The sequence below is a fragment of the Pocillopora damicornis genome, chromosome 7, assembly GCF_964200805.1.
Source record: "Pocillopora damicornis chromosome 7, jaPocDami1.2, whole genome shotgun sequence".
Taxonomy (NCBI): Eukaryota; Metazoa; Cnidaria; class Anthozoa; order Scleractinia; family Pocilloporidae; genus Pocillopora; species Pocillopora damicornis.
The window spans coordinates 8,322,803-8,341,520 of record NC_142676.1 but is presented as its reverse complement, the minus strand read 5'-3'; the positions used below and the strand labels follow the sequence as shown (position 1 = coordinate 8,341,520).

The following is an 18,718-nucleotide window of genomic DNA, read 5'->3' as shown; positions in this document are numbered from 1 at the left end:
AGTCATGTCTATCAAAGAAGTCTAAAAAACCTTGTTATGTGATAATTATGCTTTAGAATATGAAGCATACGGCCCTTCACGCTCTTTTCTTGGAAAATATTTGACAAAAATCCCCGTATGAGGGCGGTGCGCGATGGCATAAGAGTAGTATAGCTCGTCTGACTAACCACCATGAAAGTGAGGCTGTAAGATATTTTTGGATGTCACGCAAACAATGGTCACACATGAAGAAAAATAGTCCTGTGTGCATGTGATAAGTATTTTTAGGCGGGAACTGACTAGTCGGTTGAAAGCGATGAAGTGTCACAGATGAAGAAAACAGTCCTGTGTGCATGTGGTTAGGGTTATTGGAATAATTAGGCGGGAACAATTTTGTCTGTCATTTTAAGGCGCGTTGGAAATTGTTTTAGGCACAGGCACGCAAAAAAGATACATAAAGACAAAACTTTTAGTGTGAGATCATTTTAGCAAGAAGATGTGTGATTTACGAGACAATCCTCGCTGGGCTTTGAGTCATGTAGAAGATATGTTGAATATTGTAGAAGAGCATGCAGATTGGATCATATGAATCGAATATTGAGAGGATGGGAATATTATCTCTTACCTCCAGATAATGAGTATCCTGTCTTGGTGGAAAAAGGGAATCGTGTGATTGAAGTGTTTGTAGAGTTTGTCACTTTGATGAGAGAAAGAGAAGAGAAGAAAGTTCATGTAGACAATAGTGATTGATACTTCAAAAAACTTGTGTATTTGTAGTGTGGATTTTTGCAGTCGTTTTCCATTTTGATTTGAACGATGACTGACGATGGATCTCACAAAATGGAAATCACGTACCGAAGACGTCTATGTCCTCATCCAGCCTATAAATTTGATATTGATAAGACAAAGAAGAGAGGTCGTGCTCGAGTCTTCACAATATTCTGGGTCGAGAAAATGGGTATTATGTGTGCGAAGAAGTGAGACATCGTATGATTGCTCATGTGGAATAGTATCATGATCTATACTGGTTTTTTAATTACCTGAGTGAAGTCTAGAGCCGTAAAGACAAGATTCCCAACCGATCTTATAGAACCACATCTGACTATGACGAAATATGCCAAGAATTCGAAAAATGTAAAGAATGTAAATTGTATATGAATGTCACACAATACCTAGTGTCACGCGCTTAAAAGTTGGTTTTTCCTCCGGCGTGGCGATAATAGAACCCAAATAGAGTTTGAGCGGGGAAGTTGTTTGTCCCTGTGTGGATAGAACCATCTCTGTGGGAGAGATGTGACAGCTGTCTGTTGGGGCATATATGTCTACATTTTTGTCCTGTCGAAAAGCGCGCATTTGTCAGTTGAGGTCAACATAGAACATAAGGTCCACATGAACGCGCGCTTTCTATAAATAAAAATAAACTTGGGTTTGTGTCTTTCATTTCGAAATGGATCGTTTTCGATATTGGCGCCATCAACCGTCTCTTTCTCCTCCGAATTATCAATTCATCTATTATTCGTTAGACGGGAAAACACGTTATACGTCTGAAGTGCCTAACCATCGCTCAAAATTTTTAATGATGTGGTGTCCAAAATGTAAACATGCAGCTGTATCTATTTACACACGAGTTTCATTTTATTGAGATAGGAAAAAAGATCCGTGCACATGGTCACAATTTCGAAGATGTCATCAGTGCCTGTCTCAATTGGATGAATCCGATGAAAGATGTCACTGATTTGGTCGGACACTTGGAAGCGCCCCGATGGTATAATATTCTCGAAAGAAACAAGAGACAAACATTGGACCACTGACTGTTTACATGTGAAGACATCCGTCAGTATCCGACACCTGTGGGGGCACACATGCAGTTGTATTTGTTTACCCATTGGTTTCATTTTATCGAGATTGGAAAAAAGATACGTGCGTGTGGGCATGATTTTGAAGATGTTGTCAGTGCTTATCTCAATTGGAAGAATCCAAGGAAAGATGTGACAGATTTAATCGGTCAAATGGAAGTGTTGACAGTCCTCAAATATTCGCCTCGATGGCATAATATTCTGGAAAGAAACAGGAGATACGCAGACGACAACGAACTGTGACTATGGCAGGGTAATCTCGTGTGAAAAAAACCCGTCGCTTGAAAAGAAATATCCGATTGCAAGCTTCGGAATATGCTCAAGACATTGAAAAATATAAAAATATGATTGAAGAGTTAAAACTACGCGAGAGACATCGTGAACTAGTATTTTATGCGGCTTTACATCACATTTACGAACCGACAAGGATGAGACGTGATTAGGTCTATGGCGCTACTTGGGATAAATAAATCGCGGCTGGGTTGGATTCAGGGTATCATGATATTGGCTATTAACAAAGACACGGAATTCATTGATGAAAAATATCATTTAATTGTACTCTTAATTTAGCGGTATGTTTGACAAAGAAAAAAAATGTACAATGAGGATGTTTTATCGATCTTAAACACATCATCCTTTTGATGATTTCTTTGTAATGTCAAACCGTCTTTTTTATATTCTTCTCGATCCAACTGAGATTTAAAATTTTCAAGTCTATGTCTGAAGGTATTATAGTGTCTATTTATCAAGGATCTGGTCTGCCTCCCAAGATAACATTGATTGACTCTCCCTCTCACGTTGCTCCGCTCTATCTTACTCTTTGAATAATTGTTTGCACGCTATCTGTATCCTTACTATAAAAAAGAAGAGTATGATTCATATATCGAACTAAAGATAACCTATCATATCTTAACATATCTCTATCTATGAATTTTATGCCTTCGTAAAAACAGTCACGTTTAATCCAAAAGAAATCATAAAGATTCCATTCAATCAAACGTGTGTGTTTTCCTTGAACGAGTATGAATTATGATACTATAAGAGAACACAATTTATTAACTTACAGCAGTCATTAAAGTTCCATCCCGCAAGATGAACGACTGTATCACTATGCGCATATGCACACCTCAGGATAAAAATTACGTAACACATAATATCTATAATATTAATAATATTATAATATCTTATCCTCGAATCTGTAAGAACGCTTGTTTCATTATGCACTATGTCCTCGATCACATCCACAGATGAAGAAAAAATAGAAAATAAATTAGAAGAAAAATTAAATTCATGATTAAAAAGAAAACCCAAAAAAGTACACAGAAGTAATTTTTACCTCTCTTAGGTATTGGCTAGAAAGACATCAATATCAACATAGTCATCTTCTTTTCTGAAAGAAAAACAGTCAATGAAATCCGCAATTATTTCTCACATTTATTTAGGAATAATGTTTTACCTTGGTTCCTGGTGCTCCTCGTACTTGCATCGATAATAGGCACGTTTAGTCTCTTGGATTTGTTGTCTGGGTGTTTTTTCATATGCACGTCGATACTCTCGGAGCTTCTCCTTGTGATTTTGTCGATACTTTCGTTTATTTACGAGAATTCTTTCTTTTTTGTGAGAATAAATTTTTCGGAATTCATAATGAATTCTTATTTGACTGAGTTCTTCCAAATATTTTTTAAAATTACTTTCACATTTTCCTTGGGCTTCACCATGTTTGATTTAGCATCGTAATCTATAACGTTTCTTTTGCATCGCCACATTACCTTTTCCAGACGCCATACTTAACATTTTTGAAAACGAAAAAATTGGGTCAGCATTTTTATAAGATAAAAATAACGTCATGGTTATCCCTCCCCCCTTCCCCCCATCCCTATTATGTGACAGATGTCCGTTGGGGTAAACATGTGACGTGTCATCTGTCAATTAGGGTAAATATGATTTTGCGAGAAAGTTTGATTATATGAAGAGATGTGCTGCTAAGTGTTTTTTTTATCATCAAGTCAAGATGAGTATTCAAGAAAGAGTGAAGAAAGAAGACCCAGCTAAATTGTGGGGAAACGTTGTCACTAAAGAGGACCTTGAAGGGTATGAAAATATTAAGAAAGCAGAAGAGATTGAAAGACATGAGCATGCACGGGACCGGATGACAGGCCAGATGAAGTGGACATGATTCACATATCTCTGGTCGAGGCCTTATCTGTCACAGAACAAGAGACGAGAAAGTAGACCCATAGAGACCCGATACTTTCTCGTGTTCTAGAGGTTGTACAGTCGGGATGGCGGGAAGCAGAAGCTCACCTCGAGCTCATCCCCACCGCAAAAGTGAACTCAGGACTCATCAGGGAGCTGTAATGTGGGTCTCGTCGGTATGGTCAAGATGAAAGGCATATTCCGAGGCTACATTTGGTGGCCAAACCTTGACAAGGACATAAAGGAGGCAATCCAAAACTGTGGAGGATGTCAGTAGACAGCAAATAATCCAATCCACTCAACCCTACAGCGTTGGGAGTACCCTGCAATACCCTGGTAGAGAGACATCTCTCATTTTTTGCTGAACCCATTCAGGGAAAGATGGTTATGGGGGTAATTGGTAATTGGTAATTGATGCACACAGCAAGTGGCCCGAGATCTTTGTGATGGAGAACACTTCGGCTGAGGACTCCGTTAGCACATTACACTGGCGAGGACAGTTTAACTTTAAAAATTGCACAATCTATCTAAAATGGTCTGACTACCTTAAGTGCTTCAACTGGACAAAATGCATAACTGGCTTAATAAGATCTACTGCATCAACTGCACAATCCAGCTTAATTGTTCCAACCGGTTAAATGTTCAAACTTGCGAAAACAGTTAAACTGTATAAGATTCATAACTAGCTTAATCAGTTCAACTGCAGAAACTGCTAAAGTTGCCTCAAATGATTTAACTGGTTACATAGTCAAACTAGCGAGGACATTTAACTTCAAAAATTGCACAAGCTATCTGAATTTGTTGGAATAGTTAAAATGGTCAAACTAGCTTAAACTGTTCAACTGGACAAACTCCATAACTAGCTTAAACGGTTCAACTGCACAATCTAGCTTAATTGGCTCAACTGGTTGAATAGTCAAACTAGCGTTGACAGTTAAACTGCACAAATTGCACAACCTATCTTTTTTGGTTGAAGTAGTCAAAATGGTCTAACTAGCTCTAATGATTCAACAGGAAAAAATGCATATTATATTTGTGCTTCAACTACACAGACTGCACAATCTAGCTTAATTGGTCCAACTGGTTAAATCTTCAAACTTACAAAAACAGTTACACTGCACAAATTGCACGCTCCATCTTACTTGGTTGAAGTAGTTTAAATGGTCAAACTAGCTCAAATGATTCAACAGGAAGAAGTGCATAATACATTTGGTTCAACTTAAATTGAATGCACACGGTTCAATGGCACAAACTGCACAGGTCCCATTCTCCGAAAATAGCTCCTCTGTTGTAGGCTGACTGCTGGAAAGAGATCCGTGGGTGGACAGAGAAAGCGTTTTACAAACAACTGAAAGTATTCATCAAAAACCTGGACGAAGATCCTGAGAACTGGGTAGGATAGGCTTATCTTTGGCCGCTCATGTGATTCACATCAGCACATTTGCACGCATGGGACGTCCTGATCAGATTGTGTCCGACAGTAGGCCTAAGTTTACTTCGAAAACTTTTAGGAAGTTTTCGAATGCAAATGAAATTAAGCATGTCACTGGCGCGCCCCATCACTCCTTGACCAATGATCAGGCGGAAAGACTGGTACAGAGTTTCAAGGAAGGAATAAAGGCTGACAAGTCGGGGAGAACTTTTCAACACAAGCTCCATAGGTTACTGCTAACATATCGATCAGCTCCACACGCAACAACTGCTCTCAGTCCTGCGCAGCTATTGCTCGGTCGAAATGTTAGGACAAGGCTGGACCTAATTAAGCCGGATGACACGAGGGGGGTCGACAAGAAATTGCTCCAGTCTAACAACAGCACCTTAAAGTTTTTCGTCAACGACTAGTATGTATGGGTCTGCAACTACCGCAGAGGGCCAAACTGGGTGCGTGGCACAGTCATTGAGCGAACGGGTCCAGTTCTTTTCAGGGTGAAAGTAAATGACCAGACCTGGAGGCGCCACGTGGAGCAGCTGCGGGATAGCTACCTTACCCCAGCCATAGAGGAAACAGCTGGTGATCGTGTTGTTCCTAGGAGGGGGGGGGAGGGACATGTGATGCCCGCGGTATCAGAAGCTAAGCAGAAGGATACACCAACTCAGGTCATTACATTAGACGGGGAAGTCCACTCAGGACCAAAAATTCAGCAACCTAGCCCTGAACCAGAGTTCATTACTACCCGTGTTAGGCCACCCGCCAGATTCCAGGACTTTGTTCGCAACTAGCGAACTCTATTTTATTCTACATTTTATTATTTTATGTTTGTTTTGTAAGTTTACATTTTGAAGTCTTGAGGGAAGGAAATTGTTCAATCTTTCCATTTGGGTTTTCTAGTACCCAATGCCAGGCGATTTGTACAGGATGCTGAGGTTTTGTTGGCAGATTAAAAACCGCTATCTTGATCTTTGACTTGTTTTCTGAACATTTGGTCAATCCACGATAATATTCTAAACATGAAATAAGTAAAGTAGGTCTTAAAGCTATGAGGGATTCAAAATTCCACTTAAATGGTATGTACTTTGAAAAGTACTTAATCCACTTTGAACTGTTTTCCTTTGAAATAAAAAAAAATGACGCGTTTAAGTTCATAAAAACTCAGATTCATCGAGTGAAAACATTTATCATTATTTCAAAATCATCCGGAAGCATTTTCATAAGAATTTGTTTATAAGTAAAATACCCAAATTTTCGACACTGTTGCCTTTGCCCTTTTGCCGGAGTTTGGGCGGACGCTGAAATGAGCGGACGCATATTTCTCGCTCTGTGTTATTTTATTCTATTAAGTTTCCCTAATTATGACTGGTAAAGAAAACCAACTAAAAAAAGAAAATCAGCAGTTAAGGAATGAAATTGAAGATCTCAAGAAGCAACTGGATAAATTGACTGAGGAAATTGGACATTGACGTGAAGAAATCAATCATGATGCTGGCATCGAACATGGCGGCGACGTTGTGGGCAAAGAACGATCAGTTGAGTTTGTTTCAGCTCAATGCGATGATTTTGAAGCGTTTAAAAAGTACGCATCGAAAGAACTGAAACGTTTAAGCTCAAGGCTAAATGTAATCTCAGATGCTTGAGATAGAATCTCGCAGTCAATTGATGGCTTCGAAATGTACAGCTACCAATTTAACATCAAAGTTATCGGTCTACCGTTGCTGGCAGCGAAAGAGACGACCGAGCAGACAGCTAACCTGTGTCTTCAACTATTTCATCAGATGGGAGTGAAAGATGTTTCGATAAATGACATTGACATTGCCCACCGAATTCCATCAAGGAATCCCTCGAATCGACCAGACGCAGTAGTTTGTAAATTTGTTAGAAGGATGGTAAAGGAAAAAATCATGGCGTCTAGGAAGACAATAAGGAACATAACAGCACAGCAACTAGGATTTTCTTCAGAGATTGATGTGAGTCACCTCAATATTTACGATCAACTGACACCTCGTCTACAAACCCTTCTGTATGAGGCAAAGAAGTTGAAAGAAGCCAACAGCTTCAAATTCTGCTGGGCGAAAAATGGTTCCGTATTTCTCAGGAAATCAGAGAATTCACCGATCCGCAAATTTGCAAATATGGAGGACCTAAACGCATTTACCCAAGGATAGAGATAAGTAACGCAGTGACAATATTATTGTTTGTTTTTAATATCTCACCTATGATATGATTTCAAACGCGCTTTAGATGCAAAAGCGAACCAGAAGATACAAAGAACAGGACCGACTCTTTCTTAAAGAACTTCCATATTATAACTTCACTGGCAACTTAACTCTCTACCGCGGGCAATTTAACAACTCTCTGATCCAAAATCAGCTACCAACTAAGAGACAACTAGAAAACCTAAATGGTTTGCATGATCTTGATCTTTTCAGACTAAACTCAAATTTTGATGACAGTTTATATATATAACCTATTGTACTCCTCACAGTATGGCTTTCGCAAGTCATATTCCACAGAGCATGCAGTACTTGATATTGTCGAAGATATACTACGTAATATGGATAAACGGTACTTCTCATGCGGTGTCTTCATTGACCTGAAAAAGGCATTTGATACGGTCAATCATGAAATATTACTCGATAAATTGAACTTTTACGGTTTCCGTGGATTGATAAATGACTGGTTTCAATCATATTTAAAAAATAGAACACAAACAATTCAAATTGGAGAGCACTTATCAACAAAACTTATCTCCCCCTGTGGTGTCCCCCAGGGATCAGTCCTTGGACCTCTTCTATCTTTACTTTACATAAATGACATTCACCTTTGTTCTGATAAACTAAAATTTTATCTCTTTGCGGATGATACTAATATACTTTATGCTGATAAGAATCTTAAGACGATCGAGCAAACGGTTAATGTAGAGTTGAATAACGTACATGACTGGTTAACTACTAATAGGTTGACATTGAATACAAAAAAAATCAAATTTCGTAATTTTTCGTCCTCGTCAGAAAAAAATGCATTTTTCTTCACAAATAGGTATTTTAGATTGTGAGACAAACCGAAGAGTTAGTTTAGAGCAAAAAAGTTATATCAAATATCTAGGCGTTTTAATTGATCAAAATTTGTCATGGAAAAACCATGTTGACTCTGTTATCGTAAAAATAAGTAAAACAATAGGGATGATTGCAAAGCTGAGGTACTTCGTTCCCTCTACTGTCCTTGTAAATATTTACAATTCATTAATTCTACCTTATATAACTTATAGACTCCTTGCCTGGGGCAATGCGTCAAATGCTTATTTAAACAAGATTTTAGTTCTTCAAAAGCGAGTTTTGCGCTTAATCTATTTCACCGATCGAAGAGAGCATGCCATCCCTTTATTTGCCAAAGCAAAAATTCTGCCTGTTACGTTCCTATATTATGAAGCCGTAAGTAAACTTATGTTTGACGTGCACAACCAGAGGGCTCCCATTAATATTTTGAAACTATTTACTAAAACATCTCATATTCATACCTACAATACTCGATCATCCAAATCGCAGCTCTTTAGTACAAAGTACTCTAGACTTAACCTACAAAAAAAGGCTTTCTCGCGTGTTGGTGTCAAAATTTGGAATAAGATACCGAAAGAATTCAAAACGTTATCAAAACATTCCTTTAATAAACAAATAAAAACGTCTTTATTTCAGATACTAGATAATGAAGATTCTTATCTTGATATTGAAAAGATCTCCTCTAAACTTAAGGACTGCATAATTAAAACAAATTGATGCGATTGCTTTCAGTACTAATTTATTTGCTTCTATACTTTATTGAACAACTATTGATGTATTTACCAGTTATGCTTCTCTTTATAATTTAACAATATCTAACTATTTAGTTTTTAATTTTCTTTATATATTGTAAATAATGTTTGTTGATGATTGACCCGCCTCGAATAGCAAATTTGCTATCTGCAGATCAACATAATCTAAATTATTTTGTAAGAAAAATAAAAATAAAGTGAGTGTAAAATAAAGTGAGTGTAAAACTTTCATCGTCATAGAAATTTTCCAAATTTAGAATCACGCAAAAAGGAAAAAAAAACTTTTTCATCCAGTAAGTTCACTGGTAGTTGTTTGAGGATATAATCCTGTCATCTTTACCTTCACGTTAACGAATGTGGACAAGAACTTATCCCAAAGTGAATCTGCACTCATGGTTAAGAATGACATTATTCCGGGTCCAAGTCTGTAAAAATAAGAGGATTCTATGAGTTCACACGTTTGATTGTTTCTCTTACCTATAAAACTCTTTTTCCGTCGCGGTATATGTTCCTCCTTGTAAGATATCTAAAAAAAACTACTAGAATTTACATTTTTCAACAAACTCTGTTACGTATTTGAACATTGGAAAAGATAAACATCTCGCCATGCCGTCTACAAATATGTTACTTTAATTTCGCACCAAATTTCTCATACCATTACTGCTCACTTAACTGTTCCGCCTTTACTGAATATGAAGTGAAGATTAGAGCGTCATTAGATATTATGATTCAATAAAATGAAACAGAAAAAAAACTTGATCTGTAACTGGTGGTTATGGAGCTGGTTGCAACGTGGAGAGCGGAATATTTTAGGACAATTACAGTTTACATGGTTAGATGCGCGTAGCGCAAATAGAGTTGCCTTAAGATATAGTCATTTCATCGAGGGCACAAAGTTAGTAGAAATAGGAATAAGAACCGGGAGAAATACATGCTTATCTGGTCATCGAGTTTTATCAGGTTTATGAATTGCAGAGGGGATTACGAAACCGTACTATGTTCTTGAATACCGCAAAAGGCTTGTTGATCGAAAGGCGCGACTCGGGACTTGACCAACAAACTAAAAGCTTAATAAAGTTTGCTTTAAAAAGATGCTTCAGTAGAGATTATTGACAGACCAGGACATTTAATTACTACTTCATAAGTTGTCTTTCGGTCCTTTCGTACAGCACTGAGACGATCCCACTTTGATTTCGCACGGAATGACTTGTAACATTCCTAGTTGGCTAACGGTAGCTTAGTAACCTCCGAGATTCAATTTTTTTTTTATGGAGGGCAGGAGAAATACAATAAGGAAGCACGGCGCGTGACATCCTGAGAGAAAGAAAGTAGTGTGTGTTATTTCCTTAGTCTAATTCGTGACAGTCTGTACGTCTAACATGTGTAAACACCTGTGAATGTTGCGTTACATTACAAGTGTGGGGTGTGTCACATATATTCAACGGTAATTAGCCCACGTCGGTCAAGTGGTGCAAAATAGCTCTCTATGATTGGTTACCAGGGATAGTGACCTCCTCAACTACCAGTAATAATCAGATTTCATCGGTTAAAAGGCAGCCAGGAAGTTAAAAAACTAAATTATCATAATTATAAGATCGAATTTTGCCATCAGTTTATGTTTCTCGGGAAGTTGGTATCGAGAGGGTTCAGCGCCATGAAGAATTTGATCTTTATCTGTATTCTGTTAGTCCTGTGTCTCATGATGTCTTTACTTGTGTCTTCGCAAGGTTAGTTTATCTATTACCGATAACTGAGCGGGGCTAGTGATGGGATAATTAGTCTCTCTCAACCGTATTTGAGATGTAGTCTCTCGAAAAAGTGGTTCAGGCATTTCGGTTAAAATCATCGATTTATTTCAACGAATTTTTCTTAGTCTAAAAGTAATAGAAACCATCTTGTTTTTTCGATTTAATACAGTTTTTTTTCTTTCCAGAGCGAAAATCGCTCCGGCGCTCAAAGGCCCATTTCTAAAAGCGCCGATCATTAAAAATAGCATAAATTGTCCTGCTCGCATTTTTTGAAAGCTCGTGTTGAGGAATTTGTTTGGTTCGCATATTTAGTTGGATTCTATTTAAGAACAAGTTACATAAGTTTTCAAATTTTACCGTTTTTTTACATTGAAAATAATTTTTTTCAGCTTGACACTTATTTTGTCTTTACCGCGGCCACGATCGTAAATATGCTACTTTTAATCTCGGCTGAACACAAAATTCCAACCCCTTTCCCATAATATCTTTATTCAGGCTAACAAAAGTAAGGTAGACGAGTATGGTAATATAAAGATATGTTGTTCTTTTGACGAAGTTCTAGCACAGCCGGCGAACATATTATGCAAAATTTCGACTACACTCAGTCGACTGACAGCAACATTTCACATGACTCCGATTATGACTTTCGCTCAGGTTGTCGAAACGTCAGTCACCATTACTGACAACAGTCCTTTTAAGGTAGAAAGTGACCTGGCCTCTTTGATTTATGATACTCGGACTGATTTACATCAAAAGAAACTCAAACACAGTCGCCAGACAACGGAAACGGTAGAAACTTGTTAGTTTGGCCACCTCATATCACAACGTAGAGAAAAAAAAAAACATAGCCCACCTGATGAATGTATTATTAGGCCTTTATGTAAAATTAAAGTCAATGTGTACAAAGACAAATTGATAGTGCAGTGCATAAATTCACTTCCAGCACTTCCAATTTTAGCTTATAACTTTGATGATCTTGATCGTGACCAACCTAATATTTTGGTATCTTTTGCCATGCCAGTTTGTCATGTGATGCAGACCTATACATTGATAGTAAAGGCTTCTAAAACATTCGAAACAAACTATCGTTAAATGCGCTAGGTGGTCTGGTCTTCATTCAATTTATTGCGAGGCGGAGGATGATTTTAGTCCAATAAGGGCGGAGTAATCTCGGCATTTTTCTGCAAATTTAAGTCAAGTTTCGTATGTAAATTTTACTTTACTAAACTGGTTCATCGTTATCCAGTTTTCTTTTCTTTGGTATTGCACTCCCAGGTATGAAATTAAAATATGGCCGTGTGAATGCAGTCTTCATCCTTGAATTATGTCCTACATATTCTTTGAGTTTCCTGCAATGGTTATCGCCCACTTGTTGTGAACTTTTTCTCTAACAAATCGTCAATGACGTCCACAGTCCACAAGAAAAACAAAATTTTTGGAAACTTAGCAATTCATTGCACTTCACTAAATTTAGAACTCACGGCCTGGCTGGGAAAAAGCAGCACTTCTAATTTTCTTCAACTTGAATGTATACTAGCGAGTTTGAGATCGTAAATGTCGTATTTGAAGACAGTTTTGTGCGTTTATCTCTGGTAATCAACACTTGCATCACCCAAGTCATCCACCGGTGGCAATAGATATAGTCGCCCGCAGGACAAAAAAAGAGGTTTAAGAAAAAAGAAAAAGGAAGTGTTCTAGAAAATAGTTATGGAAATTAGTGTCAAAAATTATCACTTACGGTAAGTTTAATTAATTCGAAGTTTATTCATAAAAAGTTCATAAACAGATCTGTCGACAAAGACAAATGGTAAGCGTTCTCTCCACCGACAGGAGCAGCAAGTTTAGACCCCGACAACATACTACCTACATCATCACAGATATCCAGGCAAAGTCTGCTCTCGGTGGACAGGTTTCGCTATCTCGATGTACCTGAGCTTGACAAAATTATGGTATACGACGACTTTGAATGCACATTTAGATGCCTTCACCATCCTCTGTGTGCTTCCGTGAACTTGGGTGCTGAAGGTGATTTGTGGTGTGAGTTACTGTCGTCTGATAAGTACAGCAACCCCAATGAATACAAAGAAAAAAAGAGTTCGCATCACTATTTCTTTGAGGTAAGGACGATTTACACCTTGGTTGCATCACTTGAGTTGTACTGTTTCAAGAAAGATCTTGAGAAACAGAAGGAAGATGCAGTTGTAAAAAGAAAAATGTTACTCAGGGCACGAAGCAGACTAAAAGATTCGAGGAAAACAAAACCTATTTTTTATAATTCAGCTGAAAAGTTAGTTCATTCAAAAATGCTATGATATCAGAGCAATTACACTCACGATCACAAGCATGAAATCATCGCTTTAATTATTATAAATACATTTGTCATTGCTATTCATCTATATGCTTATTGGTAAAAGGATCGATTGTGAAATGTTTGCCAATTTCGAAAAAAGAGAATTTGAGTCGGAGAAAATTGGTCTCCATGGTGTGTGTTCATATTTTGACGTAAGAGGCCCACATATAGTCAACGTCAGGTGGACTCTTGCCAAGCTATGATAAGTTAATACTAAGTGCAGCGTAGGTTTCTTTAATTTGTTTAAGGCTGAAATAAAAGCACAATTTTTAACTATAAATGTCCAGACTTTCAAATTTAAATATTTTTGGTGTTTTGTCGCCAAAAGGTACTTAGCCTACTTGCAGAAAACAAAAGAGGAGTATACTAGTTGCATATCATAACAAAATGATTCTTGTTTCCCCTTAAGTTTTGATTTTAATTAAGAGCCTATGTATTTGGAATGAGATGCTTTTTACAAGTCTTATCACAATGTTCCATCTCCAAAAGGAGCAAGACTTAAAAGACAGGGGTATGGGTCTTACTAAAACGTTAAGGGATTTTTTTTTTATTTTTGTATCAGAGTGCTTGTGCAAAAAAACCCTGCAAGAACAACTCCACTTGTCTAAACGGTTTTACTGACAAAAGAGATAAGTGTTTATGTTCCGCTGGATTCAAGGGTCGGACTTGCGATGAAGGTAAATAAGTCTGCATGTTATAAGTTTTATGGAGAAGATGTCAGTATTTCCGTTTGTGACTAAAGAATCATTGTATGAACTCCATGCATAGAGCTTAGGAGGAGCGAAACAAACAAATTTTTAATAAACTGGCATAAGTCTAAGGGTTACATTATCTCTTAAGAAAAAAAGGAAAACGAACGAACAAAACAATTTTGGGTGGTTTTGTATATCCGGAAAATGGGAGGGCTAATAAAGATGAACCGAAAGAAGACAAACGAGCAGTGCGAATGCAGCTCGCAAGAATTCTATGCATTATTTGAATGAAATTGAAACAAAGTACTTAACTTTAATATACTCTACATCAATGAGGTTGAATGTTGCAGACATAAACGAGTGTATCGAGGGAACATCCGATTGCAGTGCTGATGCTGTGTGCAACAATATTAAGGGTTCCTACAACTGTACGTGTAAACCAGGATATTCTGGAGATGGACGAACTTGCGAAGGTAAAAGTGACCAAAGTTGTTATTCTAATTGACGAACAAGGGATTGACTACTAAGAAACAAACTTCAAACCTAAAAACGTTCAAATTAGTCATAGGGTTTAATACAGTGGTAGAGATAATGAAATTGTAGTGTTTTTCTGTCGGCTAGATTATACCGTGATATAAAAAAAAAAAGTTATTGGTCGCCAGTTAGAGAGAAGTAACAGATTAGAATCATCCTGAAGTACGAAAGTTATCAACTCCATTTCTTCGTGTTAAAAAAAGATGGCGAGGGGGGGAAGGTTTTCCTATTGAATCGGTTATCTTACATTTTACAGAAGTAAATTAAAAAGTGTATTATAATCGCGCTCAATAATCAGTTCCTTAATGGATTGATGGTACTTTTGCATGTTCGAGAGAACTGCGACAATATTGTAAGGCTCTCAAGACATCGGATCAAACGGTGGTCTCCATTTTTAAATCAGCATTAGTTTTGAAATTAATTGCAGTGACGACGTTCTAATTAAAGGAGAGTCTTTTCAGATATCAACGAGTGTGCTACAGGAAAACAGAACTGCAGTGCTGATGCTGTGTGTAACAATACTAAAGGATCGTACAACTGTACATGCAAAGAAGGATACTATGGAGATGGAAATATCTGCCGTTCGGGTAACATTTTACCTGCTGTATTTCTTAAGCTGGGTAAATTCGCGGCTTCGCTGCTTTATTCTTATCTAGCGCATTAGACATCGCTAACAATGCAAGTCACGAAAACACGAGTGACCAAGAACGTTGTGTATTTCCTATTCCACGCGTAAATTTTCCCTTTGAGAGCATTTCAAAACTCCATTCCATCTTTTTTTTTAAAGGGTTTATTACTGTTGATATGTCTTTTCTTTTTTTCAGCTTCGACGTGTAGGGAAATTTTCGACAGGAATGTGTAAGTCAATTATTCACTAAGAACAAAACCGGCGCGGAATTTAATGAGAGAATATGAAAATAACAGTAGTTTTAATAATGATAATTCTGGAAATGATACTGCGCTAAGCATAGCAACCTTGATAATAAACTTGCACACTAGCTTCCATCTTGAAAACTTTCGCCTCATCGAAAAGTACTTTGTGTCATTTACTAAATATATGCCATGGCCCTCATCAAGTTTCAACTGAATCTCTCTATTTAGGAAGATTCTTTATTTAGTAGATCGAAAAATAGTGGCGAGGTTACCCTGCACTCAGATTCAAAGCCAAAGTCTGTTTTGTTTTTGGATGCGGAAATGAAGGGCGGACGCCAATCACGAAGACTAGTCGCAATAAGGTAGCAATTTATCTGCAAATGAATTCACTGCTGATACAGGACAGTGAAGATAAACGACAAAGGGGATTAGCAAAATCTGCGGCTGTTTCCCTGAAAAACGTCAACGGTTGTCAAGAGTCGCTGACCTTTCAGGTTTGAGTTGCTTCTGCATCCGCTCCTCTATGATAGTATATGTAATGGCGTCATCCTTTAGCTGCGTTGGGGCACTAAATTCTTCGCAAGCTGGTAAGTTTCTACTAAAAGATTTGTTGAAAGTACGGCCTTCTTCGTTTTAACCTCTGTGATTCCATTTGCGAGAAAATAAAAACGCAACTTTTCGGTGTATAACTCCCAATCCGCTCCCACAACCTACTTTGTCACTTTTCCGATGGCTTGACTCGTGTTGACGTTCGACGCTTCGTTCGGCATTTCCTGCCGTGCCTTCGTCAACTTCAGACGTGATTCGTGTTTACCGCTTGTGCTTGGCCAAAAAAAGATCCCATCCTCGTCGCCAGCTTTGATGTATTAGTCCAAGGTCCAGAAAACAAGACAATATTAGTGAGACAAGATCTGCCAAAAACTTCAACCACATGGTCAAATCCAAATATAGAAAACTGGTCGCGTGACATTGGGTATAAGGAAAAATCCAAACGGAAAGATTTACCAATTCTAATATCAATGGACGTTTCTAGCTTGTAAACAAATATACCTCAAGAGGAAGGAACGAACATAGTATGTGGAGCATACGAAAAGTTCCACAACCATAACGCACCGATCCCAACGCACTACCTAAGGGAAATGTTTGGCTTAATACCTAGAGAAAATTCGTTTTAATTCAATTAGGAGAACTTCCTCCAAACACATGGAACCGCTATGGGTACGAAAATGGCAGTGTCATTTATTAATATTTTCATGGCGTTAATTGAAACAAAATTAATCCAACAAAGCGAAACTAAGCATAGAGCAAGCGGGAGAACAGGGGGCGGGAAGCGGGAGCTATATGAGGGCGGGAAGCGGGAGAAGAAATAAAGATAGCGATAGTTTGTTGTTTATTACTGTGTATTATTTAGTCAAAAACACTCATATATTAAAGTTTTGAAATTTCCATTTAATATTCACCATAGGCCAGAAAATGAACAAGAATGTTAAGTTTTGGCACAGTTTAAAAATTAAACCCGGGTTTTTGATCCTCTTGATTAACCTGAAGATATACATTAGCTGCCTACTTTTTATTTTTTTTCGACTTCCTCTTTTTCCATAAGGTCGAGACGAAGCCAAGTATACCCGCTGATGTTTGGTTCACAAAAGATCCCGGTTTACTGTCACATGGGAAACTTCGGATGCGGGAATGGAGGATGGACGCTGGCCATGAAGATTAACGGCACGAAGGTAAACTCCCTGCCTCCTTAAAGAAACTCTCGATATCACTGAAATTAACTAAGGCAAATTAAAAATGCAATTCTTGTTTTCAGAGTACTTTCCACTACGATTCCCAATTCTGGAGCAACAGAAGTGCCTATAACTTTGCTGGAGGGAAGACTGGCTTTGATTCCCAAGAGACCAAGTTACCAACCTACTGGAACACATCCTTCTCCAAGATCTGCCTCGGTATGAAGATTAATAATCAGCTCAGGTTCATTGTCATCAATAGGCACGCCAACTCACTGTTCTCACTGATCGTTGACGGGAAATACCGTGCCACCTCACTGGGTCGTAACACGTGGAAGTCGCTGATTGGTTCACGGGCTTCCTTGCAGCCCAACTGCAGTAAGGAAGGATTCAATGCAGTGGGAGACGACGCTCGTCAGTCCAAAGCAAGAATCGGCATCACGGCTAACGAGCAGAATGACTGTGGTTCCTGTGACTCCCGAATTGGTTTTGGCACAGGAGGTCGACATGATAATTCCAACACGTGTGGAAATGAGGCAAAGTACTCGCCAGATAATGGAGACAAACACATCAAAGCCATGGGTTACATCCTGGTACAGTGACAGGAAACATAGTCCAACTTCTCAAGTTTTAAGCCGAGAAGCCATCATGAAGAAGAAAATGTAGTGACCTAAAACCTTAAAGGCTAATAAAGAAATAAGTTTAACCTTATATTCTTGTCTGGTTAGCTTTGTCTCTAGTTTATTTTTTTCAATGAAATCCAAAGCATTTCATTTGCGCAAAGCCAATTCAGGATTTGTTGACGAAATAAACATTGGCAAAGAAGCCATATTCGATGTTTATGATACGTCCACGTCGTTAAGTGTAAGCGAGTAAAGGGAGTGTAACATAGAAAAGAAGAAGCAAAGAAAATGTGACTTCTTTTATATTCTTTTTGTTTTTTCTTTCCCGCGCGTATTGTTCTTTACGCTCGCTTCGCGCATCTTTCTGCTCGAGTGAAAAACACGAATAATGACGTCAGTTCTACAAAGTAACTAGGAACCCTCGGGCGTTAACGATTTTTGTAGTAAATAATTAGCTCAGATATGAGAACTAACAGAATGCAAAAGTAAAACCCTCCCGAAGTATTGCTTGCCTTTCTTGCTTTCACCAGAATGACCGAATTTTTGTGTACCATTCCAAGCTCACCATTCGAACAGATTTCTTTCCGCAATATTTCTGGAATATTTCCGGAGGCCATGACACATATTCTTCGTTAAATTCGAAAAATTGGCCTAAAAGGATCGGTACGATCTCATCTCGTAATGTCATTTGCTCTTCTACTCGAGCCTCGTAAATCGGTCCTATTTGGTTTAAGGTTCAGATAGTAAGAGATAAATTCAGGAAGTAACGACCATTTTAAAACACGATGAAGAAGAGTGCCCCACCAAACTATCTTTTATGTCTTTAGTTACACTTTTAGCTCGCGATTTTTGGATTTTACGATTCTAGGGAAACAAAGGTTACAATAACACCAC

The 18,718-nt window shown here is 38.0% G+C and overlaps 2 protein-coding genes across 2 annotated transcripts; both read left to right on the top strand.

Moving 5' to 3' along the window:
* Positions 1-7,136: 7,136 nt before the first annotated feature.
* On the top strand, positions 7,137-7,631 carry LOC149042379 (uncharacterized). Its single transcript, XM_089213576.1, has one exon. The coding sequence runs from the start codon at positions 7,137-7,139 to the stop codon at positions 7,629-7,631; it is 495 nt and encodes a 164-aa protein (XP_089069702.1).
* Positions 7,632-10,127: 2,496 nt separating this feature from the next.
* LOC149042378 (uncharacterized) lies at positions 10,128-17,904 on the top strand. Its single transcript, XM_089213034.1, has 8 exons — positions 10,128-11,001; positions 12,853-13,139; positions 13,935-14,049; positions 14,415-14,537; positions 15,060-15,185; positions 15,423-15,456; positions 17,075-17,201; positions 17,285-17,904. Exons 1-8 carry the CDS (start codon positions 10,890-10,892, stop codon positions 17,801-17,803), a joined length of 1,443 nt encoding a protein of 480 aa, XP_089069160.1. The 5' UTR covers positions 10,128-10,889; the 3' UTR covers positions 17,804-17,904.
* The last annotated feature ends 814 nt before the right edge of the window (positions 17,905-18,718 follow it).

Bases quoted from the DNA above. Each gene is read 5' to 3' on its own strand.
- LOC149042379 (XM_089213576.1), top strand. From the start codon at position 7,137: ATGTACAGCTACCAATTTAACATCAAAGTTATCGGTCTACCGTTGCTG.
- LOC149042378 (XM_089213034.1), top strand. From the start codon at position 10,890: ATGTTTCTCGGGAAGTTGGTATCGAGAGGGTTCAGCGCCATGAAGAAT. The intron at 15,457-17,074 runs GTAAGTCAATTA...TTTTTCCATAAG, and splicing joins GAAATTTTCGACAGGAATGT to GTCGAGACGAAGCCAAGTAT. The intron at 17,202-17,284 runs GTAAACTCCCTG...TCTTGTTTTCAG, and splicing joins TGAAGATTAACGGCACGAAG to AGTACTTTCCACTACGATTC.